General features: G+C 50.9%; 10 protein-coding genes across 10 annotated transcripts; 3 read left to right on the forward strand and 7 right to left on the reverse strand.

The window, feature by feature from the left end:
* Positions 1–743: 743 nt before the first annotated feature.
* On the reverse strand, positions 744–5,245 carry Z518_07371 (uncharacterized protein; the record flags this gene model as incomplete). Its single annotated transcript, XM_013415500.1, has 8 exons — positions 744–1,697; positions 1,751–2,007; positions 2,092–2,470; positions 2,534–2,729; positions 2,961–3,098; positions 3,160–3,865; positions 3,931–4,967; positions 5,016–5,245. 8 exons carry the CDS (start codon positions 5,243–5,245, stop codon positions 744–746), a joined length of 3,897 nt encoding a protein of 1,298 aa, XP_013270954.1.
* Positions 5,246–5,796: 551 nt separating this feature from the next.
* Z518_07372 (uncharacterized protein) lies at positions 5,797–6,810 on the reverse strand (the record flags this gene model as incomplete). Its single annotated transcript, XM_013415501.1, has 3 exons — positions 5,797–6,366; positions 6,425–6,687; positions 6,756–6,810. 3 exons carry the CDS (start codon positions 6,808–6,810, stop codon positions 5,797–5,799), a joined length of 888 nt encoding a protein of 295 aa, XP_013270955.1.
* An 868-nt stretch (positions 6,811–7,678) lies between these two features.
* On the reverse strand, positions 7,679–10,135 carry Z518_07373 (uncharacterized protein; the record flags this gene model as incomplete). Its single annotated transcript, XM_013415502.1, has 5 exons — positions 7,679–8,216; positions 8,302–8,919; positions 8,989–9,407; positions 9,463–9,662; positions 9,736–10,135. The coding sequence occupies 5 exons, from the start codon at positions 10,133–10,135 to the stop codon at positions 7,679–7,681; spliced, it is 2,175 nt and encodes a 724-aa protein (XP_013270956.1).
* Positions 10,136–10,584: 449 nt separating this feature from the next.
* Positions 10,585–11,432, forward strand: Z518_07374 (uncharacterized protein; the record flags this gene model as incomplete). The annotated part of the gene is made up of 3 exons (XM_013415503.1): positions 10,585–10,713; positions 10,762–11,001; positions 11,052–11,432. The coding sequence occupies 3 exons, from the start codon at positions 10,585–10,587 to the stop codon at positions 11,430–11,432; spliced, it is 750 nt and encodes a 249-aa protein (XP_013270957.1).
* A 599-nt stretch (positions 11,433–12,031) lies between these two features.
* Z518_07375 (uncharacterized protein) lies at positions 12,032–13,286 on the reverse strand (the record flags this gene model as incomplete). Its single annotated transcript, XM_013415504.1, has 6 exons — positions 12,032–12,110; positions 12,171–12,312; positions 12,371–12,682; positions 12,753–12,906; positions 12,975–13,180; positions 13,250–13,286. The coding sequence occupies 6 exons, from the start codon at positions 13,284–13,286 to the stop codon at positions 12,032–12,034; spliced, it is 930 nt and encodes a 309-aa protein (XP_013270958.1).
* Positions 13,287–13,861: 575 nt separating this feature from the next.
* On the forward strand, positions 13,862–15,804 carry Z518_07376 (uncharacterized protein; the record flags this gene model as incomplete). Its single annotated transcript, XM_013415505.1, has 7 exons — positions 13,862–13,903; positions 13,971–14,254; positions 14,313–14,914; positions 14,987–15,226; positions 15,314–15,471; positions 15,538–15,658; positions 15,725–15,804. The coding sequence occupies 7 exons, from the start codon at positions 13,862–13,864 to the stop codon at positions 15,802–15,804; spliced, it is 1,527 nt and encodes a 508-aa protein (XP_013270959.1).
* A 410-nt stretch (positions 15,805–16,214) lies between these two features.
* Positions 16,215–16,473, reverse strand: Z518_07377 (uncharacterized protein; the record flags this gene model as incomplete). The annotated part of the gene is made up of 2 exons (XM_013415506.1): positions 16,215–16,323; positions 16,388–16,473. The coding sequence occupies 2 exons, from the start codon at positions 16,471–16,473 to the stop codon at positions 16,215–16,217; spliced, it is 195 nt and encodes a 64-aa protein (XP_013270960.1).
* A 196-nt stretch (positions 16,474–16,669) lies between these two features.
* Z518_07378 (uncharacterized protein) lies at positions 16,670–17,645 on the reverse strand (the record flags this gene model as incomplete). Its single annotated transcript, XM_013415507.1, has 4 exons — positions 16,670–16,726; positions 16,813–16,964; positions 17,024–17,471; positions 17,583–17,645. The coding sequence occupies 4 exons, from the start codon at positions 17,643–17,645 to the stop codon at positions 16,670–16,672; spliced, it is 720 nt and encodes a 239-aa protein (XP_013270961.1).
* A 552-nt stretch (positions 17,646–18,197) lies between these two features.
* Positions 18,198–19,820, forward strand: Z518_07379 (uncharacterized protein; the record flags this gene model as incomplete). Its single annotated transcript, XM_013415508.1, has 4 exons — positions 18,198–18,427; positions 18,497–18,687; positions 18,744–19,275; positions 19,349–19,820. 4 exons carry the CDS (start codon positions 18,198–18,200, stop codon positions 19,818–19,820), a joined length of 1,425 nt encoding a protein of 474 aa, XP_013270962.1.
* A 2,420-nt stretch (positions 19,821–22,240) lies between these two features.
* Positions 22,241–24,025, reverse strand: Z518_07380 (uncharacterized protein; the record flags this gene model as incomplete). The annotated part of the gene is made up of 1 exon (XM_013415509.1): positions 22,241–24,025. One exon carries the CDS (start codon positions 24,023–24,025, stop codon positions 22,241–22,243), a length of 1,785 nt encoding a protein of 594 aa, XP_013270963.1.
* Between the last annotated feature and the right edge of the window lie 2,075 nt (positions 24,026–26,100).

Raw genomic sequence — 26,100 nt, forward strand, 5'->3', positions numbered from 1 at the left:
AAGCGATCTAACAGCCTCGTCGAAGGACATTTCGGAGACGAAGAAATTTGTCGCATGTGTCAGAACATAGTGGAAATTCAAGTAATTCCTGGAATGGTCGAAAGACGAGCTTAGGGGGACGAAAGGTGCAATTCGGGACGTCAAGGGCCAGATAGGACATGTCAAGAACTCGATGCATAAATTCGAAGAAATGGTATGGACAGATATGAGACGTCGCTCAACCCCGAATCTCCTCAGAGAAAGAAATCCTCTGATCCCGTATGGATAGATTACTAGTGACACTTCAGAGGGATGACAGGAGTTGGGTCTACACTCATCAACCTGACCGATAACTTGTACCTGGAGAAAAGCAAATAACCAGCCAGCCATTACTATTGAGACCAGGTGTTGGCGTGGTAGGTGGGTTGCCCAATGAAGGCATGTCGAACGGCGAGTCCGAGTTAGTCAAGGGTAGAAGAATGTTTCCCAGGCTAAAGCGGTTAGTTTGAAAGGTGAGCAGGTCAACTTACAGGGTGAAAACATGGCAGTCCATTTCATGTGAGATAGGGAGAGGACCGCCAAAGGCGTAGGCTTTTCCTCATCACTCTGTCTGAAGCTTGCAACTGGATCGGTACCTCATCGAACAGAAGTTACCGAGGTCTATTGGCTCGTAGTCCATCTCATGTTTCGCCGGTTGTGGAGACCGTACGTGAGTCCAAGCGGCCATCACCACAAACCTTTTCAAGACTTTGATCTCATATCCCTTAGTCTTCATCCTCCCTTCTGAGTCGCTTTTTTGGTCTCGGATCATTTACTGCGACCACCATCGAACTCTGTATGACACGCAAAAGAGTCTTTCCGATCAAGTTCGCCACAGTCGGCGGCAGCGCTCTGCCAATATCCTTGTACTGAGACGTCGTGGATCCATAAAACACAAAGTCATCTGGGAAGCCCTGGACCCGGGCAAGCTCACGAACAGTAAGCAAATCACGCCTAGTTGGATGAATGAGAGGCGTGGCGCTGTGGCTGAGGGCAAAGATATTAGCAACATCCATTTTCAGGGTCGCTTCCCTATCGTCTGGCCGGGATCCAGTTTGGTGGTTGTAGAAGTATCGAGCCAATCCAGCACCTTCGGCATCGAGATGATGTTGGGTAAGATGAGAACAAACGAAGCCACCACTTGCTCTTGGTATTGCACGCTGATTTTCAAAAGCAAGGTCTCTTATGACGTCGTCTATAGTCACGGAGCTCTCCAAATTCATGGTGGTCCAGTCCAAGTCCCATGGCAGTGAATCACAACAAGGAGATGCAATAACGGCGAGGACTCTGCGATCCTGGGGAATAGCATGGTCGTGCATTGGACACAGCCTGATATGCACTGACCACCTCTGGCCTAGTAGCTTGAGTATGGTCGTGGAGAATCTGCCGATTGTTGAGGAGTGTAGCAATGCTGGTGGCATCAGCGCGACTAGGAAATTTGGGCGGATAGATGATTTGGCAGCTGCGTCAACGATGTCTAAGGGCTCCAGAAATTGTTTCCTCGATACCATCCACTTATTTCCGTCATTTAGTCTGAAAAGTGCATGTTCTCCAGCTATGATCGCCACTTTTGGTGGCCCTGGATCAGGTGAAGAGGGAGGGCGAAGCGTCCCGGAACGGAACTCATCAAAGATGTCTTGAGGCGTACCGTCATACACCTGACTTGAATGATGGCGTGTCTAACCAGGATCAGCACCGAATTTGAAAGCAATGGTCTCATAGGATAGCGTACCTTCCATGTCATATGACGTTCCTGGTCAAAACCAAGCGCTGCCTGAATTGTAAAGCCTGCTTGTGTAAACCCTTCGGAAGGTCCTAAGACTTGAGGGGCACAGTCAAAAATCACAGGACGAGAATCGGGGAACTTCGGTCGTCGCCACCTATCCCGGCTCTGCAGGAGGGTAGACGCCACTGGCGTAATGCAAGCAACATCGCTACCTGTCGCCGCGCAAATGCCAAAGCGGCAGAATGGTCCACAGTCATCAAGGTCTGTTCCGTGGTCAGAGCGGAAACGAAGTTTGTCTGCTTAGTAATAACTCTCACCTCGAGGAGGATGAAGGACATAATCCACACCGTCCGAAGAGTCTTCGGCGCCTAAATTAAAATCCGTAGCGGAGCTAATGTCCTGGATATTGATGAATTCGGCATCATCTCGCGTTCCCATTTTGTCGAAGTCACCGAAATGCAGGAGGAGCTCCTTATCATGTATTGTTGTGTCACTGGAAGATTCCTGCGCTTCAAATGGATAAGTGGACTTAAGGGCAGAGTACTTGGTTACCACCAAATAGTATGTTCCGGAGCCGGAATCGTCGTCATCATAACAAATATCGTGAATAAAGACGATGTATTCAGACAAGCGTTCGGGAAGCATCCGGATAAGCGCGTACTCATCTTGCTCAAAGACATACTCGACGTGTTTGCATATATAGCTGGAAACAGAAGAGGTGGTTCCCTGTGAGAGTCAGTCATGTTGGAGGATTGCAAGCCAAGGACATATAGTTGAGAGTTTACGTACTGAACATTTCCTTTCACGTCTGGGAAGAAGTTGAGAAAATTCTCGCGGCATTTCTCGATCATGCCAACTCCGCCAGGCCTTGGCATCCTGGACAAATTCTGTCGAGTCTGCAAGGCTAGAATTTCGTGGTTCGGCTTGCGTATGGCTTGCGGGCCCATAGGGCTGTCCGGAGGGAGTATCACTCACAGTTGTTGCTCTTCTGCTGAATCTTGAGACCAACACAGTATGTTCCGAATTCACATCCTCGTTCAGTTCGTCTGGAACCCTCTCCACACTACTATCGTCCATGGATGATGCCTCGGCAAGGTCGTGGCCATTTAAATCGGGCGCCTCAGGAATTTGGAGAGCTCGGTTGGCACGAAACGCACCACAGGACCGCGTCGGAACTTTTGGTGCAATGGGTGCAGGAGGAATCCCAAAGTAAGACATGTCTTCGGCTCGAGAAATCATTGGAAAGTACTTTTCCTGGTGGTGGAGTCCTCTGAAAACTGCTTTGGAGCTGAGTAGAGACACGACTTGCGTGGCACAGTTGCACGGGATGTGGTCTTCCGCGGAGGATGATGGGCTCTGACCAAAGAGCGTATCCATAGGTGGTATACGTGCTGCTGAGAATCAGTCTCGAATACGTTTCGCAAAGCTGCTTCTGGGGAATGTACTTACCATTTCGATGGAGGAGCTCGTGGCTCCTTGAATCACACGTACTCATCGTGTGTAACGTGACATTGTACAGGATGTCGGCAGCGTACTTCGCAGATATGATACCGCTCTCATTTCCGGTCCAGCTGACCTCAAGCTCATTGGACTGCGACGTCGGAGAAACTCTGATAAGTCGTGGCATCTGTCGAATGCATGCGCGGGCTTGACGTACAATTTCCACACATTCGTTGCGATCTAGTCCGAGGTGGGGGCGAATCCCATCGATAGCTAGCTCAAACAGTTCTTCAGCAACGTGATCACAAAAGAAAGCTCCGGTCTCCATCGACTCCACTCCCAGAGAGACAATTTGGCAGTTCGTGACCTCATGGATCTGGTGGAAATCGATCCATTTCTCGTGAATTCGTAGAATGTTGTCCTCCTCTCGAAACAGAACGTTGAGATTGAGTACTCCACCTTTTACGAAACGGACTTCCATGTGCTTCAATCGAGGGTCCAGTGAGAGTGATGCCTTCAAGGCTCTTATGATGCTTCCACAGAAAGAGTCCTCCGGGATGTCAATCGAGTCAGCGCCCATAAATAAGTGAATTCTTTCTTCATGAGGAGTTCGAGCCAATGAAAACTTCCTAAGAATCTCCCAGAGCGCCTTGGGAAGCGTGTGAGGCTGTTTCTTGAGATCTGTTGCAATGACTTTGGGCTGGTGGTGTAATTATTAGTGCTCGTGGGCCAGATTGCCGTAGAACAATGCCTTACCTGGTCGAATATGTTTGACTGTGAGATATCCTCGGAATAGAAGAACGCGTCTGGGAAAGAAGATCTCAATCGATGCCAAATGATCTTCGCAGTACATAGGGATAACTTTTCAATTGCGAGGGCAATGTCGGCGCATTCTTCGTGATCGCGAAATAGATTGATGTAGGCATCGGTAATGTCATCCCCCTTCGCTCTCATCGACTCGTGCCAGATTTGGGCCAGTAGCTCGGCTTCCTCCAACGGGTTGGCTAACCGTTGCCTATCACGATTGATCGAGCCTCGAATAAAATTGTATCCGAAAACATAGTCTCTATCACTGGAGCCGTGGCCGGGGATACGTAAACCTTTGAGGTAGATGTGGCCGGCGAACCGTGAATCTAATATGAGATCCCCATAGTCGGTGCGGATGATTTTAGTGGATTTGGGTGGATTGAGGTCGATCGACACCTCCATCCATGAGCGAAAATCTTTTTCCAGGAGCTTGGTACCGTCGTCTCCTCTGCCTTTTCCAATTCTCACCGTGACATCTTCCCAGATATTCGCGGTCAGGCCTCTCCGAAAATTGGGCGCGGTAACTTTGTTAGCATACACCTCTTGCTTCCTTTTGACCGCCTCTGCCTTTGCTTGGCGAAGACTGCAACAGAGTGTGGCACGGTTAGCCCCGCGAAAGCCGAAGTTCCAGTAGTATGAACTGGATGCGAATCGAACTGAATGTCCCTCGCGCCGCATGACAAGCGCGGCAATTTTAAATCCCTCTCCATGGGTTCCCGCAAATTTATCTTGGCCGACTTTGCTTGACTCACCGATGCCCAGATGTTTCACCTCAAGATGAGCGTTGAAATTGGATAGCTCAAGGCTTCCGACGGATTTATTGAAGCGTATGAAACCAAGAAGTTCTTGTGAGGCTTTTTCTGACCCTGATGGATGGGTTCTGTGAACGGTAATCTGGATTTGAGTGCGTGTTTCTTTTATGGACGGTTGGAATGAACGAGGGTCGAGGTCAAATGATGCGATAATGGCATCTTTCCTATGTCGTGTTAGCAAAATGAAGACCGGGTGGAGCATTGGCCTTTACCAATTCTGATAGAATTCGCGGAACGCCTCACATTTTCCCCAACGCGGGACGTAAGACCTGCTCAATCCCAAGTAACGCAAACCGTTCCTCAGGTCGTTGTATCCGTCCTCCGATAAGTCGTCGAAATCTGAGATGTCATCATCATCCGAAGATTCATTCTTTATTTCGACAAGCCTATGAGAGCTTGGTCCGGAAGAGGAGGACGGTTGAAACTGGTTCCAATAGGCCATTTCGGGCTCGGCGGAGCCTAACAAAGCAAATTAGCTTGGGCGTAGTGGAAGCTTGCCTTCCCGACTTTTTGGCCGTACCACTTTCCAATTTTTAGCCGTTCAATCGGGGCTGGCAGAGCTGGGCAACTGCTTTCAATGTCATGTAGAGGTGCGCAGGAGCGAGGAGAGGTTTCACTCAGGTGGTTGCGTACTCAATCCTGGAGGCAAGCACTGCAGGCAGATGAGGGACTAGTCCCAAAAGTGCAAAGCCCCGAGCAAGAATCCAATCACGTGATTCATTTCGCAGTGGGAGCCTTGTCAAACGGGGTTGCAACTTGAGATGTATTGAACGCTCTGTTCTCTTCAAATGAGTGTGGGATAGAGCTCATCCATATATTTATCTACGCGGTATACGATGTGCTGTTATCTGTCAATGTTTTTGCCAGCTAGGAGGTGAGTGTTGCAGAATGAGTTGGTCTCTCAGGAGCGATAGGCCACTATTTGTTCGACAAGCCTTCACCCGCTGAACATAATAGATTGAACTTTGAATTTGTTTTGGCAATCTGAAGGAATCACTTGAGGCTTTTCCGATCAGCATCCAGTGCCGCAATGACATCCACAATCGCTTCTTCCTTCTTGCTCGTCCACGCGTGCGCCGCTGGTCCCGGATCATTCAACAAAAACACCTCCCGCCATCGATCAGGATGTGTGACCTCCAGCACCGTCCCCGACGGGAAGTTCTCATCAAAACAAACAGCCATCATTCCCCTTGCAATCTCATCTGTAGACGCTAGCTTGTCCTTCTCGGGGTCGACGAAACGGAGCGCTTCAGGATGGTCGTACATCAGCGGCGACATGGTCGGGCCCGGTGCTACAGCCACGACACGGATTCCAGCCAGCTCTTTGAGTTTTGCCATGCAACGGGCGAAGTTGCTGATGCCTTGCTTCGCCGCTCCGTATAGTGGTGTGAGAATACTCGATTTCTGCGCTCCGGTGCTCGAGACGAGAATGATTGTTCCTGTCTGGTCGGATTGGAGGAATTTCCTGATGGCGATGCGAGACATTTTGATTGGGTGTTCCAGATTGATCCGCAGGATCTTATAGAATTCCTCGTCCTTGTCGTTCCAGAAATTCGGGGCAGACTTCGATGATTGTTCTCAGTAAAATAGTCAGTACTTGAAAAGTTTTGCTTTGGCGTACTGGTTCATATACTCCTGCTCCCGGGCACAGGATTGATGGAACGCCTCCAAATTCCCGTGCATATGCGTCGAATGCCTCGTCTAGCTGTTTCCAATCCGTTACATCTGTCTTTTGGAAGACAACTCTAGGAGCAGCGGAACCATTGGGAGTCGCCGTGCTCAGCGACTCAAGCCACTGGACCGCCTCACGGTGGAGGCTGAGGTCGCATATCAAAACATTGCATCCAGCTTGATAGAGGTGTTTCGTAAACGCAAGACATATGCCTAGTTTTGCAGATAATGTTATCCCCCTGCTCCCCACACTTAGTCAATTGATTCGGAAAACCACACACCTGATCCTCCGCCGGTGATAATAGCACCTTTTCCTGCAAGATTGACTTGAGACATTCTTTACCCTTTTAATCGCTTGCATTCAAAATGTCTTACACAACAGAAATAATCGGGCAAGAAAATTGAAACCCCACAGGAATCCATAAATAGTTCTTCCGACGTCAAACTTCGAACTCGGCCAGGCCGAAACATTTCTCCATCCTTGAGGGGAAGGCTCGTTGAGTCCGATTTTACCGGCATTACCGGACTGCCGGGTGGCATCGATGAACATATCATCGTTCCATACCTCGAAGATAGAGCAAAACCCTCGAGGCGTGATAGGACTGGGATGACTACCGCCAAATAACGCTTAGCTCATACGAGGACGGCAACTCACCCACAGCTTCAAATGGGTTCGAAACCACGGTCGGAGCCTTCATTCAAAAATGGTCCATCTATGATATCTTCCAGGTGGCTCTCAAGCGACAGATTCGTCAAGAGGAAGCCGTTCTTGAACTGGATGGCGGCCGACGTCATTGAAGAGGTTTCGGGGCTGATATTCGAGCGAGATATAGAATTCTCCCCCGCCAGGTACAGATCATGTGCCGCCAAAATGGATCAGATTGAGTGCTTTGAGGACCACTGTAGCCAGCGGCTTCATCGTATGTGTTACATAGAGTATCAATGACATCACCTTTGTTTTGCTGTCACGGTTCTAGAACCGTGGAAGGTCCAGACACTATCTTACCTTGAGCACATTGAATCCCAGTCCGGACCAATCTTGGGAGGCCATGTCATGAAGGTATCGAGGTAGCAATTACGGTGTTGAATCATAAAAAGGGTAGACACTTCGAGAACTTCATGAATTATCAGAACAAGCCATTGGCAGAATCATATGAGCTGCACTGTAGTGTGAAGAAATGCCAACCGTACGAAACATTTTCCATTATTCGATACTATAGAATAATCTTTCAAAGGGTTCAACGTCCAGGAGAAAGTCATTGTCGGCTAGCTGTATGTCAATGTCTCCCCAATCGCATTGCACATCGCCATAGCCGGCCGGTTCCATAAGGGTCTGCGCCCTTTCCACGCCAGCGCTCGTGTCCTGCGCATACATGGTCGCATGAGAGCTGCTTACGGCGCCAGCGAACAGGCTCTCCAAGTTACCATTCATATTTCCAGCACTGGAATGGGGATTGTGCCGGCCCACGATGCACGCATCTGGTGGGACATTGACCACTAGTATCTGGTCTATGTAATGGTGGACGGCGCGACGCACTTCGCTTGACACCCGACGGTGGTACCTTTTCACAGCCTCGGAGAAACTAGTGAGTATCTCATGGTACAGACGCGCCTGTTGGTTTGTGGCAGCGATACAATCAAGGACCTCGCGGGCGCCTTCGAAGGAGTTTCCAATGTCCTTGCGGGGCTCGCCAGCGAACATGGAAAAGCCGAGGACGAGGCCTGCACCAAAGATCCAGGCGCTAAAATGGACAGACATGTCAGCCACATTTACGAGGCATGGTCCGGGCAGATATGTGCGAGAGATGAAGCGAGATGGGCCCTTACTTGAGCAGACACATATTGCCGAAATTGTAATTCGATACCCTGGCTCGCTGACACATGTCGACCATGTAAATGGCCGAGCTCACACAGACTTGCGCCAACTTCGACACCGTGTTATTCTTGATGTTGACGTCTGACGCTTCATCCGGATCACTGATCAGCTGATCGGGTGCTCTGCCACGAAGCCGTGACATCAGATAGGCAATTAGAAACGGTCTGGTGATGAGCATCACGGCAAAATAATACACACACGAGACATGGATGTTTCCCGCGAGCAGTTGTCGTTCTGCCGAGTCGAGGAATGGCCCGCTGCTCGACGTGAAGGTGAATTGACGCAAGGGGGGTGGGAAAGTCTGAGACCAAGAGCGGAGTTGCTCAAGCAAGCCTTCCGCTGTGGGAACGTGAAGGATGCTGCCCTTGCTCAATGTGTTAACAGTGTCTTCCAACAACGAGCAGCCCTTTAGGATAGCCTTGAACGCCAGTGGCGAATCTTGCGGAACTTGTCCATCGATCGTCTCCATTTCTCTCTCACCATGCCCCATGACGGGGAGACTCTTAGGTCTGCCCAAAATGAAGCTGGAGAGGATGTCGATATTTCGGAGGCTGTTCCACGTTCGCAGCCTGAGAGTGTGAGTTAATGATGCGGTCACACACGGGATTTTCCAATGGCCAATGCAGATAGAGCCTTACCTGACCTCCAACTCCTCCGTTCGAAGGTTCTTATAACTCGCTAGGTGATGAAGCCCTATCACCACGGCTGCTCGGGCAGCCACGCCCAGGTACATGGCTGCCGCGTTCCTGTTGCAGGCCCCAAGCATATAGAAGGCCATGAGAAGAAACAGGCGGACCAGACCGAGGCTTTGTCTTGTCAACATTCCCTCAAATGCGACCCTTTGCGCACGAGCAAAATAGCTTCTTCCGAGCTGAGCGTTGGCACCGCCCAAATCCCGAGCCTGGGCCCCTATGGCCAAGGCAACGTCGAGAGCAGCGGCATCAAGGTTTACATCTGACGGAGATGGAGGGGTCGATGTGCTTGTTTCAGTTTGCATCCTTTCGGCTATAAGGGTATCTGTCTCATACGTGGTGAATAGGTCGAGAAGACCGCTGGTCTAATATGAGATTAGGAGAGACATCATTTTTGTCCCTGGGATCCGTTTTACTTACGTCTTCAAAGTAAGAATCTAGCAAGGAATATATCTGCTCCACTGTGACATCTGATACAGGGCGTTCGATGTCGTTGACGTCCACCTCGATAGTCGTCTGATAACGGTCCCCATCCGTAAACGACAGGGAGCCCACATATGATCGGAGAGTTTTCCGCAAGAAATGCAAAAATGACAATGATGCCGTTCCATCAACATAGACTGGAGTCCAAATAAGTAAAATTCCAGAATGGTCGAATCATCATGATGAGAGATTTCATGGTCACCACGTTACCTTGTTCATCCGTTAACCCGCTCAATAGACGGCCATTGGGCAAGGGCAGGTTCGTGACGCGGTCATTGGTGGGCTCTGGCGTAATAGGACCAGAGGAGAATGTGGGATTTAGCGGGTCGTCGTCTAGATGAGGATAATCATAGTGATCGTTCACAACTGGGAGGATAGGCCTGTGGCGGAGTTGCGCCCTTCGAGAAAGGTCCTGGTGGGTTCCTATGAGGTTGTGATGCCGCCGCCGACGACGGTCAACGCCCGAATAGGTACATGAAGCACCCCGGCCTCGTCTGACACATGAGGCACAAGGCAACTGAGCGTCGCACCGTATCTTGGATGCCTTGCACGCTCGACACGCCTTGCAAGATCGTTGCCGGTCCTCGGGCCGAACTTTAGGACGGGGCATGATGGGCACGTTCGGAGTCCTTGTAAGATCCAAATATCCCTAAGGCTCAAAGAACTAACGTGAAAAGGACAGGATCCAGTGCATCATTGTTTGAAATCTCGAATATCTGGATGTGTATTGGCCCTTTGACACAGTGATTAACGGATAAAGTACCTAGAGAGCAACCCCAGAGAGAACCTCCGTCGGGCTAAGGTTTATCCGGCAGACTCTGCCCGCTGTACATAGTTTAGGACGCAGACTGGCCTGAACCCCTGATAACGCTCTGCGGGGCCCTTCGCATCGGGCGGCAGTTCCCTTCCTCGACACAACCTGTCCTTTATCGTTAAACAGTCGTCGAAGATGGGCACACCAATGATTGTCAGTCTGAGCTACCGCGGCATTGCAGGAGTTTCTTATGTGGAGCAAAGAAGTCAAAGCCCAAGGGTTGGCAAACCTGGGTGTAGGGATCAATGCCTCGCTCTGCACTGGACCCAGGAGAGTATGTCGTTGAAGATGACTCTCTCTCCTCTCCTCACCACAAAGGAGCTGACCACAGACTTGGAACAGACATCGCCGCCTTTGACGACGATCCCACCAAGGTGACAATCTAGGATGAAAGCGCCAGTGCCAACAGCGTCGCCACGCAGTTGATCACCTACAGGGCTTGTGACGACGGACTTTTCCGCGCTGCCGTCAGCCATCGTGGCGCTTCCAGCACTTGCAGACGCCCTGGAGAGTGGCAGCCATACTACGACACCATCATTAAAGCAGCCAACTGCAGTACCGGCAAGGTTACCTTGACACGTCTTCGGATGGTCCCAACAGATACCGTTCATACCATCTTCGACAACGACACCATAATGCCGATGCGTACTCTGGCTAGTCTAGTTGGACCACGGTCCGTGCAGACAATTGACGATGATTTTGTTCAAGGCAGCGCCACGGCCATTTCGTCAAGGCCCCTTACCTCACCGGCGGCAATATGGATGAGGGAACGAGCTTCGCTATGGCCGGCATCAACACTACCAGAGAGGCCTGGGGTGTTGCCAATGCCACTGCCCAAGTCTGTTACCGTACCGTATTAGGATATTCTAGAGATCGGCGTTCTCACGGTGCTACATTCTACAGCTATCTTTTCAACACCACCAGCAACGGAGTTAGTCCGAATGTCGGACCAAATCATGGATCAGAAGTACCCTATGTGTTTTACAATGTGCAGGGCAAGGGCTATGCTGCCGGAAAGGAGCCCGTGGCAAATGTGCCCGAGAGATACATAGAGCTCGCAGACGTGATGTCGACGATGGGGTCACTTTTGTGACGAACCTGGACTCGAAATATTCCGGGAGTGAGTTTACGATTGCGCAGAGGTCGCGGATAAAGACGCTGACGAGTATACCTACCACAGCCTCCTAGGTCTATTGGCCCGAATATGCTCAGAATGAAAATACGTCTCTGGGCTACGTGGAGCCAGATCTTTACCGTGCAGCGGCCATCAATTAGTGAGCGACAGCTTGGATACTATCTTTGGACATTGGCGAGCTAAAATAGAAGCCTTGGGTGTTGATATAAGCTGAAAGACATACATAAGATGTTCACAATACAGTAGGTCTATCTCACAAACTTCTTGTACCTTGCTGATTGTACTTGAAGGCAAATACCCTTTAGACTCGGATTGTGGCGGAACACGTAGATTATGAGACGGACTTTCCGAACTCTTGTTTGACTGCCAACGGGAAGAACAATTTCCACACGTAACCTCGTCTCTAATACATTGTACGCTTCGTACACGCTTCGGTCCTCTGGAACCCCTTCGAAATGGGACAAGTCCTTCGTAAAATCACAACCACATCGAACCCAAACACCGCATCAACTTTTATTTGAGACAAGTACAGTTCAAACTCCATAATGACGGACTGCTCATGTAGCGACTGCCACCTGTCTACTGAAGTTCTTTGCAACAGCCTGAGCGAAATACTCTCCAACAGTTATGGGAGGGCTGTGTTCTCCTGATTAGTCCAACCACTTCAATGACGAACGAAAAGCGAGCAACACTCACTATTTCTTTTGCGGCCCCTGTAAGACAAAGTCCCGTCGAGCTTGATTAAAATATGCAATGGAGTATCGAGACGGAGACAAGCCCACGTCCTTTGCACGCACACGGTGGAAATTAGACTTCAAACGGTCATCGGACCAAGCCACTACACCGGATTGAGTCAGCCAGGACATGTTAGATACATGGAAAAGAATCAGACTTACTAAGCATATCACCGATATTGACAACAATCGGGCCTGTCTTAGCAGGTAGTGGTGTAAAAACATCGCCCAGCGCGAAGCTGGAGTGGGTCTCCCTGCCTGGACAGATTTCGAGACCATCCTCCCCGTCTCGCTGGAATAGAAGGGTGAGACATCCAATGTCGGTGTGGCTTCCAGCTCTCCAAGTGCCAATTGCGTTCGTCGACGGCGGGTAATGAATGAGGCGAAGTTGTGTCAAACAGTCGGGTTGAGTTGGATCGTTGGCAACTTTGAAGTAATCCTCGGAAAATCCCAGGGCAACGGCAAAGCACGACACTAAATGTGCAGTGTTGGTCAGAGATACATACACACATGATTTCTTGATAGAATTCGTCATTCCACATACGAACACGGTCGGAGATATCTGCACACTTGCGCATGAAGGCCTCCGTTGTCTCTCGGAAGCCTGGGACATCCTCATCGCTCGGCCACTGCGAGTGACGCTGCAACCACAGAGATTCCTTCTGATCATAGGTCCCCGTGCTCGGGCGCAGTTGAGCCTAGATTGGTAAATTCTTTAGGAAAGGGGTCTCTCGATCGTGGACAAAATGAATCTAGGTCTTCTCACCATGTACTCCCATCCATTGTTGGTCTTGGTGTCATGCGGAGTTCTTCCCTTGACTTCAGCTGGAAGACCGAAGAACTTCTTCGAGATGGAGAATTGGGATTCAATTTCCTCGACAGAAAGCCCATGCTCCACCAGGGTGAAGAAGCCTGCATGTTCAGCTGCATCTACAAGCTGCCGTGTGATTTCGTCTTTGCGACTGTCAAAGTCTGTGCTCAGTGGATTAATACGTTCTCTTGCACAAGATGGGCCAGGGTGGAATACTGTCTGCTTCCTACCTTTCAGCGAAATAACGGGAACGAGTCTGTCGGCCATGTTAAACAGAGTTCTTTTCACTTCTTGCTCCTAAGATCTATCGATGTGGTCGTAAGTCTGCCACAGGCCCACCAGAACTATTCAATGAACGATCTATCGCGATGGTCTCTCATGGCCATCTAGACCTGATGTGTGGGAGTTTCTTCCGTAATATCTCAGAGTCAGGCGATCAGGTACAGTTCCTCAGTACGTCGTCAAATTCTGACGTCTAATCAAGCAACGAAGTTTGTAGAATGACAGCTCCACACGCTTCAAGGTGTAGAGGTGCCGCACGGATATGTACCGATAACTCCCGTTTATCGTGGCTATAGCCGAGAGCCGTTGCCCTCGGTGGCGTTATCTTTGGTGGATACCACGAGCTCTCGGCTATGTACCTGGTCGATACTCAACTAGGGTAATTCAATCAACGGGGATTGTTTACATTTCCCACCGTCTTCGTATGATACGGGGTAACACCCCCCCAAGACGGGTGGCCGTCATGATGAGCAATTGAAATTATTAAGACACCCCCGCAGGCACGTCTGGTCCTCGCAATGGGAAGAGGGCTCATGTCTCGACACTTCCAGAGCCGAACAATGTCTGCACTACCCGAGATGGCAGAGACCAAGGATACCAAGGTGAAGTTATTGAGACAAGATGGACACGCTGATAACCTGGTCGGTTTGCTGACGATGTTGTGAATAGGGTGCTGTTGATACCAGCATTGAGGCAGCGATCGATGTCAATGCCGCAAGCGAAGACAAGGCACTGGCTCTGCTCGCGGCTCATCATGTTGAGTTTGATCCCAATTCGGCCGAGTCAAAGCGGGTGCTACGCAAGATTGATGCTCGAATCATGCCCATGATCTTTGTTGTCTATCTCCTGCAATTGATGGACAAGAATAGCTTGTCGTTCGCGGCAATCATGGGCATCAGACAGGACACCCACCTCACGCCTAGCCAGTATTCCTGGTTGGGCTCCATCGTCTAGTGAGTACTCACAACTCTTGGATGAATAGGGTCAAAGCTGATCTTTACACCAATCTAGCTTTGGGTACTTGGGTGGCGAGATCCCTGCGACGTTTTTCATGCAACGAGTCCCTCTGGCCAGGTATGTTGCTATCATGTGCATGCTCTGGGGAATTGTTGTCGCCATGCATGCAGTCTGTCCCGACTTTGGCAGTCTTGCCGCCGTGAGACTCCTCCTAGGCTTCATCGAGGTCTGCACGGCGCCGGCCGCCATCTATATTACGAGCTCGTGGTACACGAAAAAGGAGCAGGTTTCTCGGGTGGCAATTTGGTACTCGACATCCGGCTGGGCGGCAGTCTTCGGCGGCTTTTTCGCCTGGGCCATCTATCACGCAGACGGTTTCCGATGGCAGGGTTTGTTTGTCTTCTACGGGGCCCTGACCTTCTGCTTCGGCGTCATCCTGTTCTTTTTCCTTGCCGCATCGCCGACCGAGGCAAAGTGGCTAACAGAGGACGAGAGGGTCATTGCTCTAGAACGAGTGCGAGACAATAAGACGGGCACCGAGGTCTGGAAGTTTAGCTGGCCTCAACTCAAGGAAACATTCTTGGACGTTCGCTTTTACATAACATTCTTGCTGTTGGTGTCCACTGGCCTCCCCAACGGTGGTGTCACCGCCTTTGGTGCGTTTCTACCCATTATCTGCATCTCGTTGGCGTGGATGTGACTGACACGGGTCATAATTTTACATGTAGGCCCGTCTATTATCGCTGCGTTTGGCTTCAGTACCTCTCAAACAACTCTGTTGAACATGGGGTCAGGAGGATCTCAGGTGGCCGGCACCTTTCTTGCCCTGATCATTGCTAGATATACCAACCGGACCATAGCCGGTGTGTATACCCTGGTACTCGCATGCACCGGGGTAGTCATGATGTTGGCTATTCCCGCCGAGAACAATGGAGCCCGCTATGGAGGATTCATTCTCACGATGCAGTGTTCGTACCACTATAACCCTCCCTTCCCACACCCTGCAGGCCCTTTTCTTGTGAGAAGCCTAGTTGACTTTCATTGTCTTCGGGTAGTTCCCATCTGCGTTCTCTTCATCATAACCTTCTTGACGGCTGGCATCGGTGGCTCGACCAAGAAATTTGCCTTTGGAGCAGCGTACCAGCTCGGATATGCAGTCGGTAATATCGTCGGACCTCAAACATTCAGGGCAAACGATGCACCTGATTACTACGTGAGCACAAACGATCAGCGTCTTGCATCCTTGAATCTCATTTCTGACCATATTGATGTTGATTAGACTGCCAAATACACCATGCTTGCGTTTCTGATCTTTACAGCCATTCTCATTGTGGCCCTTGGGTCGATCCATAAGATGTGGAATGTGAGAAGGGACAAGCGAGAGGCTCTGGAACCTGAGGGTGGGTGCCGTTGTTGTCATCCGACTGTGGAGATGTTGTTGCTGACAAGATCATCGCCTCTTTCAGGTTCTGTACCCCACATTGAGAATGAGGAATTTGCAGATCTGACGGACTTTAAGATTCGATCTTTCAGATACCCTCTGTGAAGCCGCACTTTGATGTGTCTGGGTGGAAAGAGCCCCGAGTCTCAAGAGAGATCCCTATATCGCACTCATTCGTTGATTTATTCATTGACCACACTTTCCGATTTCACATTTGATTTGACTTGCGAGAACGGTCATATTACGAGGACTCCGATCGATGGTTCCTCGACATTCCGGCTCTGAATGAAAATGTATGTTACGAATACTGCCTAGACTGTGAAATGTGGCAAATAAGACGGCCGTATCATCTTGCCCGGCTCTTTGATAGGGAACAAGGAATCTTTTTAAGTCTCCTGGCCCTTTTTCGCATTTCTTAGAGTCGTAGACTCGATATTCTCTGTGGACTCATTCTATACGCTTCATCCGAGCGTCTCAATCTGTGTATGACCAACATTTCACCCAAGATGCAGATCCTAGACTGACGACTTGCTATGAAGCGAGATTTGACCCACGCAAGACCAGATGAACTCGAGCAATGGTTTGGCTTGCGACGTGTCGCTGGTTCCGATGGACAGGATGGTGCTATGGGTTTCCATGTCAGTCGCCGTCTCCAGAATGTTGTGAGTTCACCGACTTGGGAACTCACCTCAGATGGTTGTGCTTCTTGGTGACGTGCAACAACGGTAAAGTCCCAGCTGGCTTGCTTCGCTTTCGGTAGGCGTTGAAGAACATGATGGTAGCGTCGGTGGTTTCAGGTCAATCCTCGAGGTAAGTGACTTGTTGCGTGGCATCGATGAGAGAGAGGCTTGGAACACCTACATTTCCCATTCCACCATACCCAGATATACCGGGAGCGTCTGAGAGTCTCTGCAGGCGTGAAAGTTCAGTGACGATCCCATCATCTCAGGAACAACAACGTGGACACGACTTACAACGCCGGCGAATCGTTGGGGAGACGTTCAAATAGTCCGAGCGCGGACTTGGGCTGTCGGCACGGTCAGTAGGACAAATAAGAGCATAGATCACACCAAACCCAACCCAACCCAACCCAAATAATCATTCAATACTTACCCCCCAAACCTCTGCGGAATCGGAGCCATAGTAAGATTGAATTGTCTTCTGGCGCACCGGCTTTGTTCTATCGTACCAGAACGGCACATCAAGATAGATCACACCGGCTACCGGAGGGAAGGCAGCCCCTTTGGAAAGTCGCTCGGGGTCGCCTGAGAGAAAGAGTATTACAATCACTCGTTAGTTCAGCACGGAAACTTCTCCTTCTTACCTGCTGCGTACAGATTCATGGCGATATGTGCGCCACCAGAAGAGTGGCCGAATAGCACGACCTTGTCGACCGATCCCCGGCCAAACTTTGCCAACGAAATGTTGGTGTAGATCCACTCACGAGCCAGCTGCATGTCATCTGCCCCTCCGGGATACTGCACATGAGGCACCAGTTGGTGGTTGGCCACAACGGTGATGATGCCCTGTTGAGCGAAGAACCAGCCAATGTTGGAATACACCTTTTCGGTCCAGAGTTTGTCGCCAGAGAAGAAGCCGCCCCCGTGAACGAACAGAAGGACCGGTCTGCCTCCATCTTCCTCCTTGCTGTTGCTTCGCGGGACAAAAATATCCAGGCGATTTCTCTCAGCGGGTCCGTATTGCTCGTCTCGGACGACGCTGACGTTGGGAGGCGGGTCGGGATAGAACGGTTCGTATAGTTGCCTCCATTTCTATCCAGACCATTTGAAGATCGTCAGCGTGTCCCATGTCCAGCAGAGGGCCAGGAGACTAGTCGCAGGTCATATACGGGTGGGCAAGTGATAGGGGCATGTATAACAAACCTCCTCATCACCGAGACCGAACTTGGTGGTCTCTTGTGCAATTTTGGCAAACACCGCGTCCATGATGTTGGCAAGCCTGGGTGATGACTCTACGGGTGATATGGACACAAGAGTCCTAGAACCTTCTCAAGTCGGCACTATTTTTGTAATGAACAGAATTGACTTGACTCGTGAACCATCGTCGAACGAGGAGAAATCCGCTCCGGATCGCGGCTACCAAAGCGTGCCTAGAGCCGGCCCAGAGTTGTTTTGGGGGGTGGGGAGTTTGATTATCCGGCTCTGTACTTCCGAGTCACCAGAAGTAGCAAGCATCTTGCCCCTATGATAACCAACTTGGGGTATTGGCGTTTTCCAGATCAATTGGAATCACTCGGTCCGATGTAAGTATGATGCCGTCGGCTATTACATTTCGTGATCAAATTAAACATGACTGACTTGTCAATTGGAAACGGGAAAGTCCCGCAACCGACGTACTGGAGTTGCGGTGAAAACATCTTGTTATAAGGGATTTTCTTGCCGTGAAACACGATTGTACTGCGTTTTGGTAGCCCTCCAATCATCAAGGAGGCGTCTTTGGCTAATGATGTTGACCAGGTAAGCGAGTGCGATCGCTTGATGACTCTTCCCTGCTCACGACATTGGACCAACAGAGCGGATGTTCGACAGCATTCTACCAGGCAGAGCTGCTGGCTGATTATCAGCAACGTCGTTTACGATGTGACTGATTTTGTGGACTTACACCCTGGCGGCTCTTCCATCATCATGAAGTATGCCGGCCGCGACGCCACAAAGGCCTACGAATCCATTCACCCGGCCGATACTCTCGCAAAGCACCTGACTTCACGGTACGTGTATCTGACAACCTGGGATGGCCAGTCTGGCACAGGAAGCCATCTCATATGCATATCACATAGACAAAATCTCGGTCCTATTGCTGCGGAGGCCTCATCTTCGGTACATAGGCCTCCAAAGCCAGGCAACCGAGAGCTCAAGGCTGTCAAGGCGGCGGTTCCCAAACAGAAAATGGTCAAGCTATCCTTAATCATCAACATAGCAGACTTTGAATCGGCTGCTTCTCGGAAGCTTCCGCCAGGATCGTTTGCGTGTGAGTGCGGCTTGCTAAACCGGTTGACCAAATTGGTAACGAAGGATATCTGGCAGTTTTCAAAAGTGGTGCTGATGATGAAGATGCCGTCAATTGGAACCGTGACAGTTGGAGGGCAATTCGTTTCCGGCCGCGGGTCCTCCGGCCAGCAGAAAAGATTGACACCTCATGCACCATCTTGGGAACTAGATTCGCTGCCCCATTCTTCATTTGCCCGGCCGGCGGCGGGAAACTGGCCCACCCCGAAGGCGATGTGCTTCTGACAAGAGCCGCTGGTAGGCATGACATCCTGCATTGGGTGTGCAACAACTCCAGCTGCACTCAGCAAGCCATGGCGGAAGCACGCCTACCAAATCAGACGACCTACTGGCAGATTTATGCCATGGCGGATTTGGTAGTCACTGAGCGTGAAATCAAGCGAGCTATTGAGCTGGGTTACAGAGGCTTCGCTTTAACTGTCGACGCTATCCGGGCGGGGAAGCGAGAGCGTGATTTGCGCACTCGACTTTCCGAAGCGGAAGAAATTGAAGAAGGAAGAGGGGAAGAAGAGAGCGAAGGCTTCGCCAAAGAACCGGCGGTTACACGACCGTAAGTGATACCCCTTCCCTTTTCCTGCTTTATTCTTCCCCTCAACACGAAGGTACCAACATGGGCTGTATAGGCCAGTCTGGTCCAGTTTCGACTGGGTTTCAGCAGTGGGATGGCTTCGGCGCCTGACGGACCTGCCTATTGCCATCAAAGGCATTCAGTGTTGGGAAGATGCAGCCTTGTGCATGCATTACGGTGTTCACCCTTGGATCTCCAACCATGGAGGTCGACAACTCGACGGAGCACCATCCTCAGCAGAGACGCTGATAGAGATCCGCAAGCACTGCCCCGAGGTTCTGGACAAGTGCGAGGTCATTGTCGATGGCGGCATATACAGAGGTTCTGAAATAGTCAAGGCCATCGCACTTGGGGCAAAAGGTGTGGGTCTGGGTAGGGCTTTTTTGTATTCTCTGGTCTTCGGTGAAGCCGGGGTCAGCAAGGCGATTCGTATTCTCAATCACGAGCTCGAGACCACAATGGCACTTTTGGGTGTGACTTCGCTCGATCAGCTCAATTCATCTTATGTACGTGTCGTCCCAGCTTGATGCGTGAGTCGAGAGGTCGGTTCGCAACTAATATGAGCACGATCAGGTTGATACGTCCTCTTTAGCCTACGCCTTTGTTAGGCCACGATTGTAACGGCAACACAGCAGAATATGGTGGTCATTATACTTTGGAATTTTCCGAATGGTAATTGTGGGTCAAAAAGACAAAGACGGCAAATCCAGACCGGCCCGCTCGCGGCAGTCCTCGGTGATCTCTATTCGGCTTGGTCTCATTGATTGATTATTCCGGGAATGTATCGGGAGAGCGATGACCTACGGCAACTCGTGTACCACAGTGGCCTTACTAAGCTCCAATTGAGCCGGGCTGTACGAGCGTTGTCTACATGATGGACCCTCGCATAGTTGGTACTTTTTGCTACTCTTTGAACGTCGTTGAACGCTTTGGACAGAGTTATGTGCACTTGCCTTTCCATGCCCTTTTCCCCTCAACTTTCGTGCTGTGGCATATTAGACGCTCTCGGCCTCTCTAGTCCTCCTGCCGTCTCTTGGCCTCACTGGAGGCTTCCTTCAGAGGCTTCCTGACGCCCTGTGAACTTCCCACGAGTCTTGAATAAATCCCTGCTCTTTTGCCTGGTTGCGTCTCGTAGTGTGAGTGCACATTCTCTTGCCTCTACCTCCTGCCAGTGGCTGGAGGGGGCGATTTTACTGAGGTTTCGAAACGGGTGTCAGGGTACCTTTCCATCGTGCGGACAACGCTCGCACAGCTAGACTCAATTGGTTCCTAGTAAGGTCGCTGTGGTGCGTGGGTCACTGTGGATGGTTCTGTTGGACAGTAGTCAGTGCCCCGTTATTGGAAAAAGGGTCATCATTCCTATTTAGGATACAGAGGTAGGAATAGGGGTCGAAAAATGCCTGACTAAATGTGTATATATACTGACGATCTGGCAGGTCCAGTTGCCAAACAGACAGAGCACTCAACAGCAATCAATGTACACCCACTGATAGTTTAGCAGATTCACCCCTAGAAAGCCCTCAAGTGAGAGACTTAGGCCCAGGAACCACTGAGCTCTTCACGGACGTGCAAGCTCAGCCATCAAAGCATTGAGCTTGATTGTATTATTGTGTTTCGGGGCAACATCGATCCCAATTGGATTCCGAACGGCTCGATTTACGAGCCCCCTAACACAATAGGCCTGTCTCAAATGGCCGGAGCATGCCTCGCAATCGACGCTCAACGAACAAGCAGGAACGCAAGTAAAGCAATTCCTGGATTCGGACCGTTGCCGCCAATGGATCCTGTATTCTCTCCTTTGGCAACGGAAGAATTTCTCTCTGCAAAAGTTGTTTGCCTTGCAGTCCAAGCTAATGGCATGGATGGGAATTGCTCCTACAGATGAGCCTCCAACGTACCTGAACTGGGCTTCTGATGTTGCGATGATACTGCGAGACGTGACTCGCACATGGCTCCAGATACCGACCTTCTAGTCGAGTTTTGTCGTATATCGACTCAGCCACAGAGGCAATAGCGACTCACTTTGAGAAGCTGGCGATCGTTCGCGGCCTTTCCCAGAACTTCACACAGACGAAAAGTCTGACAAAAGAGGTCATTCTGTTGCAGGAAGCTTTGCAAGAGCGCAGGTTTAAATATGGCGAAGAGAGATTGGGGATAGAGTGGCCGCCGAACACCCCTGGAACCATTTGGGACAAAGAACGGCGATTGGATTAAGGCATAAAAGCTCAAGAAGAAGCGCTGGTCATCGGGTTCGATTTGCAGACGTTTTGCCGAATAATCTGGACCAAGAACGAGCCGGGCCGCATGTACCGCCATCAAGCTCGACATGTCGAAACCAAACAAATACATCTTGAAACCTTATCTGCCATGTCGCTGCCATCGACAGACCGAGCCCTGGCGAATTTGGAGATGATCTGGACCCTTAACACGCTGGCCCGCGTATATCGTAAGTAATGGCGTCTGGGGGAATGCATCTCATACTCGTCGAGATCACTGGAAATCAGGCGCTCCACGTTGGGCGAGGACCATACACACTGCTTGTGGCTGCTAAGGGACATGATACAATGTCATCTTCGAGAAAGCCGACATTGACGCTTCAATCCGGTTCCACCGTGACGCATACACATGCTGACGACAAGTCCTCGTGCAGACAAAAGCATGAGATAATGCAATGACCCAAGGTGAATTTGTCGGCGAATATAGGAAGTCAGCGCGCAATCAAACAAGTTCGGCACTGATAAACACCCATGCCAATGTCTTGTTCGAAAACTATGGCCGATGAATCACAGGAGTCAATTTCCTCACACCTAGCCATGACTCTAATGGCGCCTGACAGGCAAACTAGCGGGTCAATAAGCGACAATATGTATGTAGGACTATAATATACAAAGTTGTGGACAAGTAGCCAATCCGTTCTTGGAGGACGGAAGTACGTAAAGTAATTCGCTCAGCGAACAACATTTTCCTCGGCATCCGGCAAACTCTGTTCGTTACCTAGCTTGGGGTTCCGGAGACAGAGAGAAAATCCGATCAAGAGTACGGAGAGGCAAATACCTGTGATGCAAAGCAGCCTCTGTACATGTTGATAAGCGTCGATGATAGCCGCGCGTTCCGGGGTGCCCACTGGGTATTCCGTGATGACTAAAAGCGGGTTGGCATATGTCGACGCTGAGAGTGTGGAGTTGCCAAATGGTGCAAGGCGGTCGTCGAGCTCTGACGGCAAAACTTGAGTCCAAAGGGCACCCGATACGGCTCCGCCGAGCGCGGAGCCAATGTTGTAGGTGGCAAGATAGAGGCCCGTGATGACGGCGACGTGTTCATGCTTGGTGGCAGCTTGGATTGATGCTTGCGCAGGATATGGGAACAGACCTCCCGCGAAACCGAGTAGAACTTGGGCACCAATCACGCCCGATTGACCGGCTGAATTGGGAGATCCACGATAGTGAATCAAGAGACCGAAAGCGACCATGAAGAGACAGGTTCCGGCAACGATGAACCATTTGAGGCGCCGAACCTTGAACACAATCAGGCCCAAGACGAATCCCGTAATGACAGATGTGAAGCTGTATAGAGATGAAATCCGAGTCGCGCCCATGACGCTGAAGTTGAAGGCCACGCGAAGGACAGTGAAGAGGTAATCGCCTTGCATGTACCAGGCAAAGTTTAACGTGCAGGCAATTCCCAGGGCGCCCCAGACGGCTCGATCTTTCAGTAAGTGGAAGGGAACCAGTGGATGGGGCACTTTCAGTTCGACGAAAATGAACGCAGGGATGCAGAGGAATCCAATCACCAATGGTGCAATAACGTGAGCCGTGTGCCAGGACGACGTCGAACCGCCTGCAATGGTCAATGGAGTCAAGATGAGGGCAAACACTGCGATCAGTAGGATGATGCCGGGAATGTCGAGAGCCCAGAAGAGTTCCATGGTTAACTTCCTTGCTCCCATCATCTGGTACGGCGATTTGTATTTGTCCAAGATTCCGGCTTTGCGTGCCCGACGGCCAACAATGTAGAGTGTGATCATAAGAGGCAGGGCGCAGACGGGGTAAATGATGCACCACATTCCGATTCCCCACTGCCAGGTCGTGACACCCAAAACAGCGGAGGTGATGTTGCCACTGACCCAGGTGTTGATAATAAAAGGCAGAGCAGGAATGTAGCTGAATAGCAATCGAGATCGGAGGGAAGTGATATCGGCGACGATGACTTCGACCAGCAGGATAACACATGTGTAGCCAATTTGGTAAAGGACTGATCCTCCAGCAAAGGTTGAGACATTGGTCGCACATGCCTCGATGATGGTACCGACGACGTAGAAAACTACACTGACAAAGATCAATTCCAAACGACCGAAGACGTCGGCAATTTTCGCCGAGGTGGGTTGTGCTGCGGCAGCAATGACAGAACGAAGAACGTTGATCGTGGCCAATAGAGAGTGCTCTTCCATAGAAGATGTCGCTGTGGTTTGATAGGTGTAACGAACAGTGCCGTCCAGACCGTAGGCGTAGGCTATCAAAAACACACCGATGAAGAGGAATACACGGTCGGTCAATGTCAGGACTTCGGTCAACGCCTCGATTCGCGCCACACCGGGCGACTTCTCGCCTATGATGATGGAACCATGGCGATTGGATGGTTGTTCATTGTAGTCGGCTGGATTCTCCTCGACGGCTTTGGGCTCGTTCGGAAGGTCATAGGCTTTCGGATGCGCATCCTCAGTCGAGAGGGACATGATGGCGGATGGTGATATTCTGTTTTCCTGTTTAATCGGCAACGAATCAGATAAATATTCGATCTGTCGTCTGCTCCCAGCCGACGAGGGAGAAGGAGACTACCGAGTCAGCTTCAGCTTGAGAATCCCAAAGGGAAGGAGAGATCTTTTATGCCAGGGCAGACGTGGTCCCCTAAGCCAAAGCTGGTGCTCGGCGGATGCCGTTGTGAAGGAAAAGTAAGGATGAAATTTGAAGAGGGTAACAGCACTACTGGGGATGACAAGCGCCACCAAGCGGCTATTTGGTGTCCAGGCTTTATGGATATTGCATAATATTAACCTAGAGATTTGACAGTAAGAGGTGGGGGTTTTGCTGGAGAGTGAGTAGTATTGGCTATTATCTTATCAGATGCAGAATTTTTCACTGGTGTGGGTAAGAGATCAATGCCCACAGGTCCAGAGTGTGTGCTGAAGTGCGGCCTAGAAAACTCCCTCAGGTAGTGGCCCGGAGCTGAGCAGGGTCTCTTAAAGTCGCGGAGGTGATAGTAGAGGCTGATTGTAACGATCCAGGTCAGCCTAGACCTCATCCCATGACGGAGACAAGGCATCTAATCGCGACATCTAATCAGATCGGTTGATGAGGAGTTGGACTGACAAGGCGCTTCCCGATATTAATGGAGCATCATCAGCCAGTAATCGGTCGCCAAGGGAGGCCATAATGTTTGCCAATTAGTGCCGCTCCAGGCTAGCCGTGGGATCCAAAGTCAAAAAAGTCTCGCAGGACCCAATTATCATTCCAGGCAAGCTTCGGACAACGTGGAAGTTACCCTCAGGTAACAGTGAGGAATAGCTGTCGTTCTTCGACCTTCCGAAACCGGAGACTACTTAGGTACTCAGCCGGAAGGAGCCAGATTGGGCTCCCAGACTTGGCTCAGGGAGTTGCTTAGGGACTGCTCTGGGCGCTCAGGGCCGCGGACAGGATATTCCACGAAGGTTAAAAGCGTAGCTTCTGTATTTTGGGGGCTAGCCCCCCAAACCCCCAGGCCTCGCTGCGCTCGAGACGTCACGTGATTGAGCCAGCCACAATGGTCTTGGCAGTTCTTGGCGGCGCACACATGGGGCCCCACAACGATTCACGTGATTGGCCAACCCTCGGGATCCGGAAAATCTATAATCCGACAACTACCAAATCCTTTGCTCTGATTGGCTGGCCCCATCGGATCCAATCCACGGCCCATCCAGGAGAGTGTGCCGCATCCCGGAAAATCCCCTAGGGGTCGCGGACAGGATATTCCGCGGGGGGTGAAAGCGTAGCTTTGTCTTTTGGGGGCAAGCCCCCAAACCCCCGGCCTCGCTGCGCTCGAGAGATCACGTGACTGAGCCGGCCACATTGGGCTTGGCAACTCTTGGCGGCGCACACATGCGTAATTGCGACCCCTCGGGATCCGGAAAATCTATAATCCGACGACTCTGGCGCCATCGGATCCAGTCTACGGGCAACCGCCAGGCCCTCGTGTCACGTGATTAGCCAAGCCTCCGGAAAATCTACAATCCGAGGATTACGTAATCCTGTGGTTGACCTCATCGGATCCAATCCACGGCCCACTCAGGAGAGTGCGTCGGAGCCCGGAAAATCTATAATCCGGCACCCAGTCACGTGCTCTAATTGGCCAACTCCATCGGATCCAGTCCACGGCCCATCCAGGAGGGGTGGAATGCCGCCGTATCCCGGAAAATCTATAATCCGAGCGCCAATCACGTGCTCTAATTAAAGCGTAGCGTTGAGCGGAGCTTTTTCTAGACTCCGACCCCCCCGCGTGAGGCGTTCAATTTTGTTCACGTGACTGGAGTCGTCTCTGATTGGTCCAAAAAAAGACCAATCACATGATCTACCAATCACGTGATGCAGAGCCCTTGGCCATCTCCAATGCGGTGAGCCCGCCGCGTGGCCGGCCAGCCTCCAAAATACAGAAGTGTAGCTTTTACCCCCCGTGGATCCTGTCCACGGCCCCTAGTTGGCCAACCCCATCGGATCCAGTCCATGGCCCATCCAGGAGGGGTGGAATGCCGCCATAGCCCGGAAAATCTATAATCCG

Source organism: Rhinocladiella mackenziei (genome assembly GCF_000835555.1).
Source record: "Rhinocladiella mackenziei CBS 650.93 unplaced genomic scaffold supercont1.5, whole genome shotgun sequence".
Taxonomy (NCBI): domain Eukaryota; kingdom Fungi; phylum Ascomycota; class Eurotiomycetes; order Chaetothyriales; family Herpotrichiellaceae; genus Rhinocladiella; species Rhinocladiella mackenziei.